General features: G+C 42.9%; 1 protein-coding gene across 1 annotated transcript in view; it reads left to right on the forward strand.

Moving 5' to 3' along the window:
• LOC135080899 (papilin) overlaps positions 1-16,922 on the forward strand; it is a 120,779-nt gene that overhangs the window by 83,416 nt on the left and 20,441 nt on the right. Inside the window, exons 24-44 of the mRNA XM_063975629.1 lie at positions 167-351; positions 707-880; positions 1,354-1,471; positions 1,755-2,041; positions 2,442-2,618; positions 3,062-3,238; positions 4,749-4,928; positions 5,412-5,582; positions 5,831-6,010; positions 8,621-8,705; positions 9,083-9,204; positions 10,323-10,407; positions 10,757-10,893; positions 11,457-11,684; positions 12,119-12,242; positions 12,599-12,718; positions 13,209-13,435; positions 13,946-14,116; positions 14,568-14,688; positions 15,086-15,182; positions 15,574-15,760. Of these exons, the coding sequence (XP_063831699.1) occupies positions 167-351; positions 707-880; positions 1,354-1,471; positions 1,755-2,041; positions 2,442-2,618; positions 3,062-3,238; positions 4,749-4,928; positions 5,412-5,582; positions 5,831-6,010; positions 8,621-8,705; positions 9,083-9,204; positions 10,323-10,407; positions 10,757-10,893; positions 11,457-11,684; positions 12,119-12,242; positions 12,599-12,718; positions 13,209-13,435; positions 13,946-14,116; positions 14,568-14,688; positions 15,086-15,182; positions 15,574-15,760 (3,353 nt within the window). The remainder of the gene's footprint in view (positions 1-166; positions 352-706; positions 881-1,353; positions 1,472-1,754; positions 2,042-2,441; positions 2,619-3,061; positions 3,239-4,748; positions 4,929-5,411; positions 5,583-5,830; positions 6,011-8,620; positions 8,706-9,082; positions 9,205-10,322; positions 10,408-10,756; positions 10,894-11,456; positions 11,685-12,118; positions 12,243-12,598; positions 12,719-13,208; positions 13,436-13,945; positions 14,117-14,567; positions 14,689-15,085; positions 15,183-15,573; positions 15,761-16,922) is intronic.

The following is a 16,922-nucleotide window of genomic DNA, read 5'->3' on the forward strand; positions in this document are numbered from 1 at the left end:
CTAACTGCTTGCAAAGTTGCCACTCTTCTAAGTGAAGGCGACAAAGTGGTTATAATAAAGACTAAGCTTTTAGAAACCACAAACCAGGTAAGTAATTTAAGCCAAGAATCAAGTGCTATTGAGTTGTTATAAAATGATTACTTATTAACCATTTATGGAATCACAGATATGGATGCTGCAAAGACCAAAAAACTGAAGCTACCGGACCAGCCAAAGCGGGTTGCCCTGAAACCGTCGTAGAGAAGGGAGAAGAAAAGAAAGAGGGTGAAGATGCTACCACAACAGTTTCACCTGAAGATGCAGACTGTACCTCTACCGAATTTGGTTGCTGCCCTGATGGCGTGTCACCAGGTACGATGCTCACACAATTTAATCTTCTGCTCATTTCAATAGTTTAACACAGATTTTCATTTATAAAGGTAGAATTATCTGACTAAAGAACGACGAAGCACACTTATCAATCCGGAAACGGATCGTAACCGTATCAACTCGAGGCGGTCAGTATTCTTTGTAAGAAACTCCGTACTGCAACGCACACTTTCTTATCCACGTAGCATAAAAGCCTCGCCTCGCGGTTGTCCACGAGGCGAAAGACTATACAGTGTTGACCCCTTTCCGGATTGATAAGTGTGCCGGACCTTTAAAATCTCCTAAACGAAATAAACTTAAGTAACCTACATGTTTTCTATGAAACTTTCGTCAACAGCTGCTGGGACCCAAATGGAAGGCTGTGTGATGTCATGCAACTCGTCCGCCTACGGATGCTGTCCCGACGGGGAGACGCCTGCCCATGGGTACGACTACGAAGGCTGCTGCCTCTTGTACCCACATGGATGCTGCCCAGACAACTTCAAGCCTGCTGAAGGACCTCACCTTGAAGGTAAGTCATTACACTAAAGATCACTGTGTTAATACTAAGTGATGGCAAATTACAATTCAGAGCAGTCAATACAAGTGAACAGCAGTCGCCCGGCAAGCGAAAGGTTGTGGCTTCGATTCCCACCTCAGGCAGTTCGATTTTTACAAGCTTATAATTTAGTTTGAGATGCACTTTATCATAATTAAGTTAGTAAGTATTCGGCATAAGATGGTTATGAAACACACACAAGGTTTATTACTGACATATACTTTACACCTAGGTACTACTACCCTACTAGGTTCGCGTGGTTCAAGGAATCCTCATCAGTAGTTGAGGAAGCTCAGTCTATTGCTATGTGAATTTTCTTAACTTCTATGTAGTTTCAGCCTGTTTGAGGAGCCCTATGTTCAGCAGTGGACATCCTGTGGCTGAAATGATGATGATGATGATGTAGGTTCAACAAAAAGATAACTGATCGAGTGTGGTATTTCCAGGTTGTGGCTGCCAGTACGCCCACTTCGGCTGCTGCCCCGACAACGTCACCATCGCCGCCGGGCCCCGCAACGAGGGCTGCGGATGCCAGTACACCGAGCACGGCTGCTGCCCCGACAGGTGAGTTATAACACTAAACCTCCATTAGTCCCTTTTCAGTTACATTTTATTGTTTTTCGTTTACCTTGCTCTTGACCGATCAAAAGAGAGATTGACTGGTACTGGTTAGAGAGTGAGAGCGAATGGCTCCCGGCGTTAATTCCGCCATTATTACACATTTACGGTCTCCATAGTCAAATGTACGAAAACGACTGATCCATTGACCATTGTTTAAAATAGCAATCGAATATAGCCTTAGAAAAAACTCAATTATCTAAATCGAGTTCATCCCTATTGCATCCAGACACACGCCAGCCTCCGGCCCCGAATACGAAGGTTGCGACTGCAGCACATACCAGTTCGGCTGCTGCGAGGACGGCGTCACCATCGCCAAAGGCCCCGGCAAGCAGGGCTGCTTCTGCCAGCAGTCCGAGTTCGGATGCTGCGGCGACGGCAAGACGGCCGCTGTCGGCCCTAACCAGGCCGGTTGCGATTGTTCCACCAGCAAATACGGGTGCTGCCCCGATGGACAGACGCCTGCCAACGGCACTAAATTCCTGGGATGCACTGACAAACCTGAAAACAGACAAGGTGAGTTTATAAAGTTGTCAATGTTGCTCAACCAACTGTGTTCTGTTTGATATAATTTCCACTGTCTTATGAATGCTCCGCAGTTTAAAAAATTTGAAAATAAGTAAAGAGAATAACAATTTAGAGCTCACCAAATATCTTATTTACTCCTCTAAGGATAATGGGGACTATTCCCACCGCCGTAACTTCCGCGTAGTAGCTGGGCCACATTGGTGGTACTCTTTGGGTGATCACATATTGATGTGAAGTTCATGTTTATCACGGCGAAAATTAAACTGTTATTAGACCCGCAAAATAATTAACCAGAAGAACGTAGGAAGAGTTCGAAGTTACAGAATTCCCTTTTTTACCTTTATTCTTACATCAAAGTTTATTCTTCATTTCTCACATTATTTTCCAGCTGCTTGCGCCTTATCGACCGACCGTGGTTCATGTTCCAACTACTCCGTGTACTGGTACTACGACCTGCAGTACGGCGGCTGCTCGCGCTTCTGGTACGGAGGCTGCGAGGGCAACGGCAACCGCTTCACCAGCAAGGAGGAGTGCGAGGACGTGTGCGTGCAACCCTCGCCGACAGGTCAGTCGCTAATCAAAATAGATGGTTTCTTCTGTCTGCCATAGATAAGAAATACCTATTTAGTAGACATTCGATAAGCAAAACTAACTACTACTAACAACGAAGTGATAAAATATGATGACTGCTTCATTTATCTATAAGAAACATGGAAGGGTCAAGTATACTCCCTTGGGGTATGCCATCGCAATTTGTTTAGCAAGTTTAAAATACAATTAAACATTTTATTCATTGGGGTACCATTATCATGACTGTTGACATGCCTTGGATTTATCTCTAAAAGTTGTAAATGATGTTGAAGTTTTGTTTTGAAGAGTTAGAACTTATGTAGATATAATTTCAAAAGCCTTTTCATGATCTAAGATATCGTTCAAAAGTTTTCATTTCTACCTTTTGATATTTTTATAAGGTTCAACAAGGTGATAAGGTAAAAACGTTAATTACAGACGCGTGCAACTTACCAAAGGTGAAAGGCGCGTGTACGGGCTACCACCCGCGCTGGTACTACGACTCGGAGCGCGAGCAGTGCGGCCAGTTCATCTTCGGCGGCTGCCTCGGCAACGCCAACAACTTCGACTCGCGCGAGCTGTGCCAGAAGCAGTGTGAGCCAGCTAAGAGCGACGGTGAGTCTTGCCTTGAATTCGAGTCACAACCTTGGAGCTAAGCATCTGACTGTTCTTGTTTAAGGCCAGTCCACCAGTTCCTTCCAGTTAGGTGAGGTTGAAAAACTGAGTAACTAGGTACCCGATATCAGTAGACCTAAGATGCGCGCCGCGATAAGCGGTTATCACGCCATTTTATCGATTTTGCCCATACATTTTGACGTCGATAAAAGTTATCACGGCGCGCATCTTAGGCCTACAGGTCTGATTTTTTAACTATCATTGGCGTCAGACAAGGCTTATTCTACTTTTAATTCTGGGTTCTGAGGCACAATCATAGCAAAAAATATTATAGGTACCTAATCTGAAACAAAATCGTATGATTGTATAGCCTGACCAGGAACATAAAAACCCTCGCCATGTTGCGGAAAACTAATGGTACTAATTTCTTTTAATGGCAACAGTAACTGAAAACTTCATTGACATGTCACCTTGCATGTCAGTCTATTGCTGTCAAAGTGTAAACAAACTTTATTTTATATGTGCGCAATTGATTTTGTGAATTAAATTGCTAAAATCTTTTTATAGTCGTGAAAGAAAAGTGGTTCACAATGTGTTAAAGTATTTGTCGAAGAGAAATACTAAGGGTTCGGACAATATTTTCATTGAATAATGTTTCCGACAAAGGTTGTCAAATTGACTGACATGTTTATCGTATAGTACAGTCCACTATGAAAATTAGCTGCAGTTTGTTTCAACTACCTATTTTAAAGTTTTTTGTCACTTTCTAAGTGTTGAATTTTATGGAATTGGAAAAGAAGTACCGAGTTTGAAGCGTTCATGAGCAGACATTGCAGTTGAATATTCAAGTTCTGAATTTGATTATTGATGAATAATAAAATAAATCCAACTAGCTGATTGATGGTTTCATTTAATTTATTGAAACCAGGTTACTGATAATAATATTTTTTCGTTAATTTATGAAAATATCAAAATAGCCCGCAATCCTGAATCCTGATACATAAAGTTAGTCTATTAATTTAACACAGGTACGACTGTACTCAGTGTTGCACTATCAAATGCAATTGACGCGCCCCTATGCCAGGGTTTTTATGTTCCTGGTCAGGCTATAAAAAACTAAACTGATTTCGTTGAATCGTGTACAAAGCTTATAGGTTCCTTTTCATGATTCAGGACATGAATGCGAGTGATATTTCACGTTCTAGATCAATCTTGAAACTATACCTTCACAGTATCACAGCTCAGTTTTTCAAGACCGCTCCTTTTCATTTGCAATTTATTATCACTGGTAAATGGATAGTCCCAGATCTGTCTTCTATTAGTAAGGCCTAGCACCAGACTTCAAGATGCTGTCGTTGATGGTAATTAAAAACCAGCGCTGTCAAATAGTCCTTGACAGCACAAGCTGATCCACCTCCATTTGCTTCTACGTTTTTATTATAGGTTTTATTTTGTAAAAAAGCAATAAACAAATTTTGTTATTTATTATTATTGTGATCCGATTCCCCAGACCAATGCTCGTTACCCATCGACCGAGGCACGTGCGCGGGCAACTTCCTCCGCTACGGCTTCGACCCGGAAACGCGGCGCTGCGAGCAGTTTGTCTGGGGCGGCTGCGGCGGGAACAACAACCGGTTCGGATCAGAAGCAGCCTGTCTGCACCATTGCGCGCCGCCTGGCGAACCTCAGCGTGAGTTTGGGATGCTCTGGTGGTGGGATTTTAGAGAAAGGGATTTAGTGGACTTAAGTTTTTTGGTGTTGACTTTAGAAGACATTTTTCAACCTCAAACAGTTATGAGATTTCAGTGACATTTACGTAATCAGCTAAGATCTGCTAAGGTAACATTGATGACGAGCTTTTAAAAAAGATTTTTTTTTTCACTGAATGTATGGTTGAGGAATGATCGTCATATTTAATTTGGCAGACTAAAATTAAATGAAGATTGCAATTTTGGGATTTGAGCATGGTGTTTGTGGTTTTTTAAAAAAGAATACTTCGCATGACCTTTTTTAAACTATCAAAACTTTCTTCTACTATCTTGGGTTCTAATATTATCTTGGGTCTACGGTTATGGTTATACAAAATACTTAATACTCTTTCTATTTCCTATACTTTACCTTCCTCCATCGATGTGAATTCAATGGAGTCGCTTACTAACTATCGCACGAACAGCCCGCTGCAAAGAGCCGAAAGAAGCCGGCAACTGCACGGAGAAGCAAGCTCTGTGGTCCTTCAGCCAGACGGAGGACCGATGCGTGCCTTTCTACTACTCCGGCTGTGGCGGGAACGACAACCGGTTCGACTCCCAGTCGAGCTGTGCCGAGGCTTGCCCGAGCTCTTATGGTAAGTTCTGAAATACTTGACTATCTTGAGACAATTATGAAGTCTACTGCAAGGCAATAGAGTCTACTTTGCTGGTAATGGTATGAAGAAGCAAGCTCTATAGTCCTTCAGCCAGACGGAGGACCGATGCGTGCCTTTCTACTACTCTGGCTGTGGTGGGAACGACAACCGGTTCGACTCCCAGTCGAGCTGTGCCGAGGCTTGCCCGAGCTCTTATGGTAAGTTCTGGAATACTTGACTATCTTGAGACAATTATGAAGTCTACTGCAAAGCAATAGAGTCTACTTTGCTGGTAATGGTACGGAGAAGCAAGCTCTATGGTCCTTCAGCCATACGAAGCGTGCCTTTCTACTACTCCGGCTGTGGCGGGAACGACAACCGGTTCCACTCCCAGTCGAGTTGTGCCGAGGCGTGCCCGAGCTCTTATGGTAAGTTCTGGAATACTCACTTGACACAATTCATAATAGTCGAATGTCCACTCAACTGTAGCAGATTTTTCTATCTACCGGTTTTTGCTAGTTTTTATCCTAGAGCTGGTCAAACTGTGAAAAACTGTTAAGTAGAACAAAGCCACAGTTGAGAAGAGTCCAATTGCAAGCAAGCTATGGCGATGTAACGAAAACCAGTTTGAGTTCTTGGTAAGTTCGTGAGGGTCCAGTAGAAGAATTTTCTGCGAAAGAAGAACCATCATCAGGCTTAACTCTCAGGTCAGTTGTATGCTGTACCGAGGTTTAACAAGTCCTTGGTAGAAACTTATTTGCAAGGTAATTGGTTGGTAATTTCAAATTTCTAGTATTTAGTAAGTAGATAAATATCCGCATCCAAATGCAAGGTGTTGTGCCCCTTTCTGTTTTTGTCTGTTGCATGTAAAGTGGTTAAAATTTTTGGGTTTAATTTCTTGTTAATTAACACTTAATACATTTTAGTGGTAACAATAACATTATTTATAATGGTGTTTGGGTTTGCACGGTTTTTCATTATAGCCTGACCAGGAACATAAAAACTCTGGCATAGAGGCGCGTCAATTGCATTTGATAGTGCAACACTGAGTACAGTCGTACCTGTGTTAAATTAATAGGCTAACTTTATGTATCAGGATTCAGGATTACGGGCTAATTTGATATTTTCATAAATTAACGAAAAAATATTATTATAAGGTAACCTGGTTTAAATAAATAAAATGAAACCATCAATCGAGCAAGTAGGATTTATTTTATTATTCATCAATAATCAAATTCAGAACTTGAATATTCAACTGCAATGTTTGCTCATGAACGCTTCAAACTCGGTACTTCTTTCCCAATTCCATAAAATTCAACACTTAAACGGCCGAATACTGAAACGCCATTTAAATATTTGACGGCTTCTCAAATAGTTAAGCAGCTCCTAAACTTACATTTCGCATACTCAAAACAATATCTGAGCAGTTCTCAATTTTTAAGCACCTCTCAAATTAAGTTGCACTCAAACGCCACTTAAATGAATTTTCGCATACTGAAACGCCATTCAACGCTAAGCATTACTCAAACAACTGTCAAATCGTCTTAAGCAGCTGTTAAATTTGAGAGTGCTTGCGCGGTATCTTAAATCCTATTGTTATACCTAAAACGACCTAAATAGTGGTAAATAATGTGTGTCATCGTTATCATTTCTTTCGAGCCTCGAGGAAATACCTAGATCTAATCGCAGGAACGCAATAAGGCTGAACGCTATTGAAAAATATTATTATAATGACATGCAATTCCGAGCGAGGTTCCGCGTCTCTAAAGAAACGGTGTTGTTTCTGGATTCATAATTTGGAAGCTCTTTGAAACCCCTCACCAAATGCCATACAACCAGTGGACCAAATACTTATTATAACCCTACTGTTCTACGCAACGGGAAGTTATGAACGTGTACTAGGTGATATCTTCCACATCTAACAGCCAACTGTGCATCGTATAGTGCACGAAGTAACAACCAAAATAGCTGCTATGAAATCGCTTTACATAAACATGCCTATTTCTGAGGATTAAGGGGACATCGCATAGCAGCATTTCCAAGAGTTGTTGATTTGTCAATTTGATGCTCTGTCAGTCAACAATGATAAATGTCAATTGTGGTTACGTTTCGGTCCACGATCGCCACTTAATAGATTTCAACCACAAAAAGTATCATATTTAAAATTATTTTTTTAATTAAATAAAAATGCAAGCATTATTATTTTTATATGATAAAACGAGATTTATATATAATAGAAACTAAAAATAAACTGTTCTATGTTAAGTTGATTGATTATATTTCCATAAAAGACAATACATAACCAAACGATGCTGCGTGTAATGGATAAAAGACGTAAAGTTATCATTTGTGTAAATGAAAACATACTTTTTTTGGTAAATGTTGCCATTATGTAAACATTTGAGAGCTGCTTAGCTGATCACGGCTTCAAATCCGTTGAGTAGCGTTTGAGAATACCATTTAAAATTGAAGGATACTTAAATTTAGGAGCCCGTCAGCTGAGTGACAGATTTGAGTAGTGTTTCAGTATTCGGCCGAAAAAGTGACAAAAAATTTTAAAATAGGTAGTTGAAACAAACCACAGCTAATTTTCATAGTGGACTGTACTATGCGATAAACATGTCAGTCAATTTGACAACCTTTGTCGGAAACATTATTCAATGAAAATATTGTCCGAACCCTTAGTATTTCTCTTCGACAAATACTTTAACACATTGTAAAACACTTCTTTCACGACTATAAAAAGATTTTAGCAATTTAATTCACAAAATCAATTGCACACATTTAAAATAAAGTTTGTTTACACTTTGACAGCAATAGACTGACATGCAAGGTGACATGACAATGAAGTTTTCAGTTACTGTTGCCATTAAAAGAAATTAGTACCATTAGTTTTCCGCAACATGGCGAGGGTTTTTATGTTCCTGGTCAGGCTATAATTCCTTTGATTACAATGTTATCTTCTTTTTTAATTCTAATATCCTCTTTACATAAAATTTATGAACATAAGTTTTTTACGTCATTGGTTGGTATTTCAGTGAAGGACATTTGCACGCTGCCCGCACTCACCGGAGAATGCGCTGACTATACCGAGAAGTGGTACTACGATACTTCTATCCAGAGGTATAGTTTGTTGTTGAAAATGCTTTTTTCTAAGTAATTTTTTTATTAGTAGAGGAAGGGGTGACTTTGGGACCATACTGGACTAGCGTAGCGGAGGATAGAGCTTAGTGGAGAGAGCTGGAGGATGCCTATGCTAAGACGCACGCTGAATTGCGAAATGTAATAAACAAAACCTGAAAGCAAAATTGGCAAAAAGTAGCAGAAAGAAAAGGACTTTATTAATATATCATTAATAGATGTTTTATTTCCTCATCATTTACCTTATCTTTAATTGGCTTGAACTTATGACTTAAATTACCTATAGAAGCGATTTTGAATTTGAAGGTAGTCGACTGCACAAAAACAAAACAACTTGAAAAACAATGTTGTTACCCCAGATGCCGTCAGTTCTACTACGGCGGCTGCGGCGGCAACGAGAACCGCTTCGCCACGGAGCAGCAGTGCGAGAGCCAGTGCGCGCGCCCCACCACCACCACAGTGGCACCCAGGCCCACCGCTGGTGAGTTACTTATACAGGGTGACTGGTGAATATGGTGATCTCTCCAAACTGGCAAGCCTACATGCGCGCCATCATATTAGAATTAGAATTAGAAAAACTTTATTTGACACAAAAGAAAACAGAAAAACAGAACAAAGGGACTTAAAACTGTACACGCATATTTTGTGCCAAAAAGGCGCCCGCTCAGCATTAATCGAGCCACGCGTGCATGCACGCGTGCCCCGACGCTGGTTTTCAGCGGGTGCCTCTCCAACCAACATTTTAAATACAAAAAACAAAACATTAAACAAGACATTGACAAGAGGGCGCCACTATCAAATTTTGCCATGTTGAGAAAATACACACAAAAAAAATAAAAAAAATAAATTAGGAATACAACACTGGAGTCGACTCATGACGCCAGCCCCCCTAGACAAAATGCACCTTTATAAATGAATAAAAAAAAAATGAATCAAAAATCGAATTTGTCAAAAAATCCATATCGAGGTGTTTTATCGATTTCAGACGATAAGCCCTTAAGATTGTATACCTACAGGGTATTAAGTAAATGGGTATATGAGCCGACACTAGCCCATGTTAACATGGTCATATAAATGGTATGGTGAGGTCAGAAATTTGATCTATCATTTTATTTTTTTTAATTTTCCTACAAAATAAATTTTATAAAATCCGATTTGTATGAAAATTAAAATAATTAAAATGAAGATATCAATTTTCTGACTTCACCATACCATTTATATGACCATGTTAACATGGGCATAAAACCGATTCGTTAGTATGGTATAGTGCGCGCCACTATACGCAATACATATGCGTATAGTGGCGCGCACTATACCATACTAACGAAAAAAGTATGGAATCACACCCTTATGTTTTGTCCCGAATGACTACAAATGACTACAACCCGATCGAGCTAACTGCGCACCTCGCTGGAATGCGACTCTCCCTCCCACTACCCGCACAAATCCCCGCGATCGACAGCGCCACGTCCCAGAGCATCGATGTGACGTCACGGCCGCCAGGTGCGCAGTTAACCCTACCGGGTTGTATGAATGTGGTATCAATATAAAGTATTTAGTTAATAACTTTAAAATCAATATCCAACTCTTTTGTTTTAGCTGCCGACCTCTGTACACTGCCTTCGATGACCGGCGAATGTGCCGACTACACTGAAAAATGGTTCTTCGACCAAACCATCAACAGGTACAATATCCAACTTATTTTCTGTAACACAATCAAATCAGAGGTATCGCAAGTCTGCGTTAAATAAGTATTTATTTATAACATGCTGATATTATAAGTAATCGCTGGCTAACCACGTTTATCTCGACGATTCACTAATTCTTGATGAACAAAGGGCTAATACTATTGTTGAGCAACAATCGTGCTGCTGCCACTCCGCCGCACTTTGCAGTCAAGTTGAAGACACCCTAAAGTTTACTTAATAAAGTTCCGAGATCAATCCAATCTTGATCTCTGGCGAAGTCCTATCTAATCTTCAAATAGGTTGTAGTTAACAGATTATATTACGAATAATCCTTCAACCTGGCAGATGTCGTCAGTTCTACTACGGCGGCTGCGGCGGCAACACCAACCGCTTCGACAGCGAGGCGGCCTGCGCCGCGCGCTGCGGGCCCGCGTCCGCGCCCACACCCGCGCCTGCGCCCACCCAGCCCCCTGCTGGACAAGGTAGGTTTAAGAAGGTCCATCTTTAACCTACTAGGGACCCTGGGTATTTAAGGATTAAAGGGCCCTTTTCGTCTTGAAAAAGGTCTTTTTTGAGATCAGACGGGGCCCCCTCGATTGCGGGACCCTGAGCACGTGACCAGAGTGCCCAGTAGGAAAGAACGCCTGGGTGTAGGACCTGGATATCTTCTAACTAGCATCATCAACCAATTTTAGTTCATCTTTCTGCTAAATTTAATGTGTTTGTGTTAACAACGCTTATTCGCCATGAACTTGACCAAAGTGACATCAGATGACGCGAACAACATATTTCAGCTTATTTTTTGTTGTTGAATGAAAATTTTCACTTACATTATTCATGATGCAACTTCTACCAATCATATAACATCATAATAATACCATAAGAGATATTTAATTTTAAAAAAAGTGTTTTAAACTAACATCTATCATTCATGTTCCAGCCTTTGTACCTAATCAAAGTGTTTGGCTTTGTGTGTCTCTTATTAATCACAATAATTAATATACAATTTGTCGATTTACATCATCTAATCCAAAAATAATTTTACTTAACATCATTCACCCCACTCGCTTTGTCAATAACAACATAACCGCACGTCCCGCAGAAGTGTGCTTCTTATCTGTGGACCCTGGCCCGTGCACGGATGCCATATCCCGCTGGGCATATGACGCTGAGAGAGGCACTTGTCAGGAGTTCGCCTACGGAGGCTGTGGGGGCAACCAGAACAACTTCGCTTCGGACGACGACTGCCAGATTGCCTGCGGGTCTACGCAAGGTCAGTTTATCTCAGGCTTTGGAAGTCCCATCTTCGGATGATCGTAGCCGTTATCAAATCTGGTGGTCAAGGTGGTGGTGGTACAAGGTGGTCTTTAAATCTACTCCAAGAAGAAAATATGATGCATGCATTTATAAAATGTCCAAATAAGTAAATGGACAAAAACTGGGGTACGTATTAGGAGCTTGTGACGGGTGACTGTGAAGACAACTGATCAGGAATCGTGGGGTCTTAAGATCGACTATCTTGCATGATGCATGATTCTTAAAAGCGCCTAACTCTTCTCATCACTCTCATAAACTAAAGAATATACGCCACTAATTGTTCTATCATGTAGTGTACGGCAGAATATCACCACAAAACGTCATAGCTACTTCAATTTATTTTAAACTTTACCTGAAAGACATAAAGTTCAAAGTCCTTTGGTGTTGCAGACGTGTGCCAACTGCCAATGCTGGCGGGCCCGTGCGAGGCTTCCATCATGAGCTGGTTCTACGACCCCGCCTCAGACTCCTGCAGCCAGTTCACGTACGGCGGCTGCGAAGGAAACGCTAACAGGTAACCATACTGTTTAGAAAAGTAATCTGTCTCACTCAAGCAGTAGATGTGATGTATGGTGGAGTAAACTTGCCCATAAGATGCCTATTCACCCCATTAAAGCTCATATAGAAGTTTTACATAGGTATCAAACTGGTTTATATTGTTCTGTTAAAAGAAGTCAAAGGAACAAGAATAAATTAATGATAAACGATTATTTAAACAGATTACATGCTCTAGTGCTTCCGGATCACTTTGAAGGATTATATTCTGGTCATCCCGATGATACCCTAATTATTTGATGATCAGTGAGAAGTGGTAATTTCGGTACTATAACAACTGTATCTCCATTTCCAATCACGCTCCTTGGTATCCAGGTTCGAGAGCTTAGAAGACTGCGAGCGGCGCTGTAGGAGCGGTCCCGCGCCGGCTCCGGTCGCCAACGCCACCGCGGCTCCCGCGCCGGTAAGTCACAATCAAATGACATGTACAGAAATATGACATCCTGGTTCTGGTTGATCCCATTTTGTTTCTAAAGACCAAAATAATTGGTACGTGAAAAGATCCGTGCGTCATTTAACATGTTACGTACCCAGACTGCTTAAATCATGTGAGCTTGTTGCTCAAATACAGGGCGTATATGGTAATTGAGACTACACATTTTAGAGGAGGGTGTAATTTTCTGCCTGGAGTAGCCTGGAGTATTCCTCCATCGATTTTTAGTCTTACAAATTCCCTCCAAGGTTTTCCACAAAGACCGGTCATGCGCCATGTCCAGGCGCATCCCGCGACCTCCAGATTGACGGTCCACCTAGTGGGAGACCTGCCCACACTACATCCTAAGGCTCGTGGTTGCCACTCGAGAACTTTTCTGCCCCAGCGGCCATCAGCTCTAAGAGCTATGTGCCCCGCTCACTGCCACTAGATTTTAACGATTCTGCGGGCTATGTCAGTCACTTTAGTTGTCCTGCCGACCTGTATCAACAGTGCCTCCTCCATTCCTTCCCAGACGGAAGACGTCCCGCCAGCGTGCCGCATCGCGCCCGCGGCCGACGAGGAGTGCGCCGAAGAAGGCGAGGTCTGGTACCTGGACGTGGAGCAACACGCGTGCGTGCCGCACCACAACGCGGCCAGCGGGAACTCCTGCAGGCGGTCCGGAGTCTTCCTGTCCGAGGAGGCCTGCGAGAGGAGCTGCGGCGCCTTCCGGAACATTGGTCAGTAATATGGTGGCTTACTATGACTTAAGGTCCTATGGTCCTAGATGGGGCAGAGGCGTCTACAACAGTCCTCCATCGCGTTCGGTCTTGAGCTTCGTGTCTTGCCGATCTTCTTCACCTCGTCTGCCAGTTCAGTAATATGGTGTCTAAGCAAAACTCCGAACCAAAGGATTATCTCATATCTCGACAACAGTATTGCTTTCTACGAGTACAACTAGATTAAAATTAAGTCTTAAGCAAAACTGTCCTCATTACATTTCATATTACCGTATCCTGGAGAATGTGAACCACAGAACTTCAAGAATGGCAATAATCTAAGTCCAAGGTCAGTTTAGATTCGAGAAGCTGGCAATACCTACCGCATCATACCACATCCTCCACTTACTTGCTAAATCGTTCTTTTACAAAGGCTGAGGCATGATTAAAGGAGGAGAACCTCCTCCTTTTGTTGAAGTCGATTAAAAACTTCAGTGGAACAAGTTAGTAAAATACCTTTTGGTTCAACAGAGGTGTGCCGCTACCCAGTGGACCCGGGCTCATGCCGGGCCGCCTTCCCCAAGTTCTACTACGACGAGGCCCTGGGCAGCTGTGTGGCCTTCATGTACGGAGGCTGCCAAGGCGGGCCCAACCGCTTCTCCACCGTCGACGAGTGCGAGGACGTCTGCAAGTTCGAGAAGGGTGAGTGGAATGAACTGGAGATTTTTTTATTAAGGAATTTGAGCCCATTGAGGGGTGAAAGATTATGTGGGGTAAATCTGGGGTGTTCCTTTTACTGTTTAGTGATCAGCGTCTTGGATACTAGAAACAACCAAGACGCCTTCCGCGGACGTCTCACCCTTAACGGCAGAACGTCAATAGGAAGCTGACAGGATAAACCGGGACTAAATGAACTGATGCCTTGATTATAAGCAGCAAGTTAAATTCTTAGAACCTTACTAGCAGCTATGGAGGGTTACAATGGGTTCAAACTGTTCATCAGACAAAAGTCGTCCACGGCGACCTTCTCAAAGAATTATGGTCAACATTTTGTTTTTCTGGATGGTTAGTCGAAGAGGCTGGTAAAAGAGAATTTTAAAGCTGCGTTTTCAAATAAAAAGAATAGATAATAGAAAAGAATCAATATCCACAGACCCCTGCAAGAGGACACCGAAACCGATCAACTGCTTCGACTACGTGGAGACGTGGTTCTTCGACGAGTCGCGCGACGAGTGCTTCCAGTACGGATCCTGCAACCCCGCGGACACAGACAGGTAACTTTTGGAAGATCTGATGATGATCGTGATGATGATAGTCAACCAAAAGGTATAACTCTTGAACAGTTTGAAAATGAAAATTGAAAATGTTTGTTGTAGGGTAGCTTGGTACTCAGTCCTTTTTGGAGTTGTTCTTAAACGGAGTCACCCTTAAGAGGCACCCTAAATAAGGAAGATAAGATAATCTCAAAACATCATCTACACAATAAATACATAAGACTACACCTAAACTTTATATAAATAAAATAGCATTATTTCAGCCATAACTGCCACAAAACGTCTATTACTGAACAATAAGTATGCTTTTCCCAATGATTTCCAGAGTACCGCCCAAATCCCCAAATGAAATTAATAAATGAGTCAATAAATTACCAATAAAATTGTTTTCGCGCAGATTCGCGACGCGCGAAGAGTGCGAAGGCCAGTGCCGACGTCAACCGCCTGCCGCCGCCACCACCACCACCACTCTCGCGCCCGCCCTCACCGCACCGGTATGATACTGACACTTATAAAGCACCATTTCTTGTTTTATGGTAGTTGACAAACATAGTCAATTGATATTGCGCTTAATTTCTGCTGGCCCAAAGGTTAAGTAAAGGTGAATGTCTTAAAGCATATTAAGTTCGCCTTTTGTATCCTGTTAAATGTGCAAATTTTTTACTCTCCCATAGTATTGGAGATTTGTATGACAAGGAGGATATGACGTCACAGTACAGCACTCACTCAATAGACTAATTTTATTTTAAAGCTCATACAAATCTAATAAAGCACATTGAAAAATCAGGGCTAGATTGAAGTGTTTTAATGAAGCTGTGTCCTGGAATTATTGGTTAATGATGCCAAATGGTGTTCTCATTTCCCAAACTCGAATGTTCCCAACAGCCAGCAGTTGAGAGCGAATGCACGACGCCGAGCTCGCTCGCGCCTTGCGGCAACAACGTCACAGTGTTCTACTACGATTCGGAGCGCCGCGAATGCACGCAGGGGAGCTTCGGCGGCTGCGGACACCCCAACAGCTACCGCACTGAGGAGGAGTGCGAGAGGAGGTGCGGCGCTTTCGTCAACCTCGGTGAGTAGAGTCATCACTTTAAGGGGATTTTGAGCATGTGCCGAAAATGGCAACAGAGACGAGGTATTGAATCCCTGAAGGGTAAGGAACACCGTTAGCACCGGACGGGCAGCAGCGTCTGCGTGCGAAATCAAGCAAAAAAACTGCGATCGCCAACCCGCCTGCCAAGCGTGGCGATTAGGGCAAAACCCTCCAAATGGTGGCAAAAACAAAAAAACGGCCCCTAGTCCCCGGCGGCCCCACTATCCCGGACCACGGTAGCGGTCACGGTAACGGTGGGGCAAGGGGTGCGAAGAATCCCCGGGGGATGCCAGGCTACCAACACCGACGACCTCTGGCCCTGGCAACCTATAACGCTCGCACACTGCGTACAGACGTGAAGCTAATGGAACTCGAGGAAGAGTTGAGCAGGTTACGGTGGGATATCGTAGGATTATGTGAAGTCCGAAGAGAGGGGGAGGACACCATAATTCTTAAATCCGGAAACCTGCTCTATTTCCGGGAGGGCGACCAGCAGTCCCAGGGTGGTGTCGGGTTTATCGTCCACAAGTCCCTTGTCAACAGCGTGGTCCAGATCGAGAGTGTTTCGGCGAGGGTAGTGTACCTGATACTCAGAATCACCAAACGGTATTCGCTGAAGGTCATACAGGTATACGCACCGACCACGGAACACCCCGACGACGAAGTGGAGACCATGTATGAGGATATTTCCAGAGCCATACATGGCTCCCGGTCCCATTTTACCGTTGTGATGGGGGACTTCAACGCGAAGCTAGGTAAACGAAGCGATAATGAGCCGAAAGTGGGGCAATTTGGGTACGGAGAGAGGAACGCACGTGGCCAACTGCTGGCTGGCTTTATGGAGAAGGAGGGCCTCTTTATGATGAACTCCTTCTTCAGAAAGCCAAAACAGCGAAAGTGGACATGGCTGCATCCCAATGGCGCTACAAAAAATGAGATAGACTTCATCTTGTCGACGAAGAAGCATATATTCAATGATGTCTCTGTGATCAATTCGGTCAAAACAGGAAGCGATCACCGAATGGTAAGAGGCACATTGAATATCAGACCCAAGCTCGAGAGATGTCGACTGATGAAGTCTACGCTCCGCCCAGCGCCCATCCAACTCCAAAACCCCGAAAGCTTTCAGCTCGAGTTGCAA

Source organism: Ostrinia nubilalis, chromosome 18, assembly GCF_963855985.1.
Source record: "Ostrinia nubilalis chromosome 18, ilOstNubi1.1, whole genome shotgun sequence".
Lineage (NCBI taxonomy): Eukaryota > Metazoa > Arthropoda > Insecta > Lepidoptera > Crambidae > Ostrinia > Ostrinia nubilalis.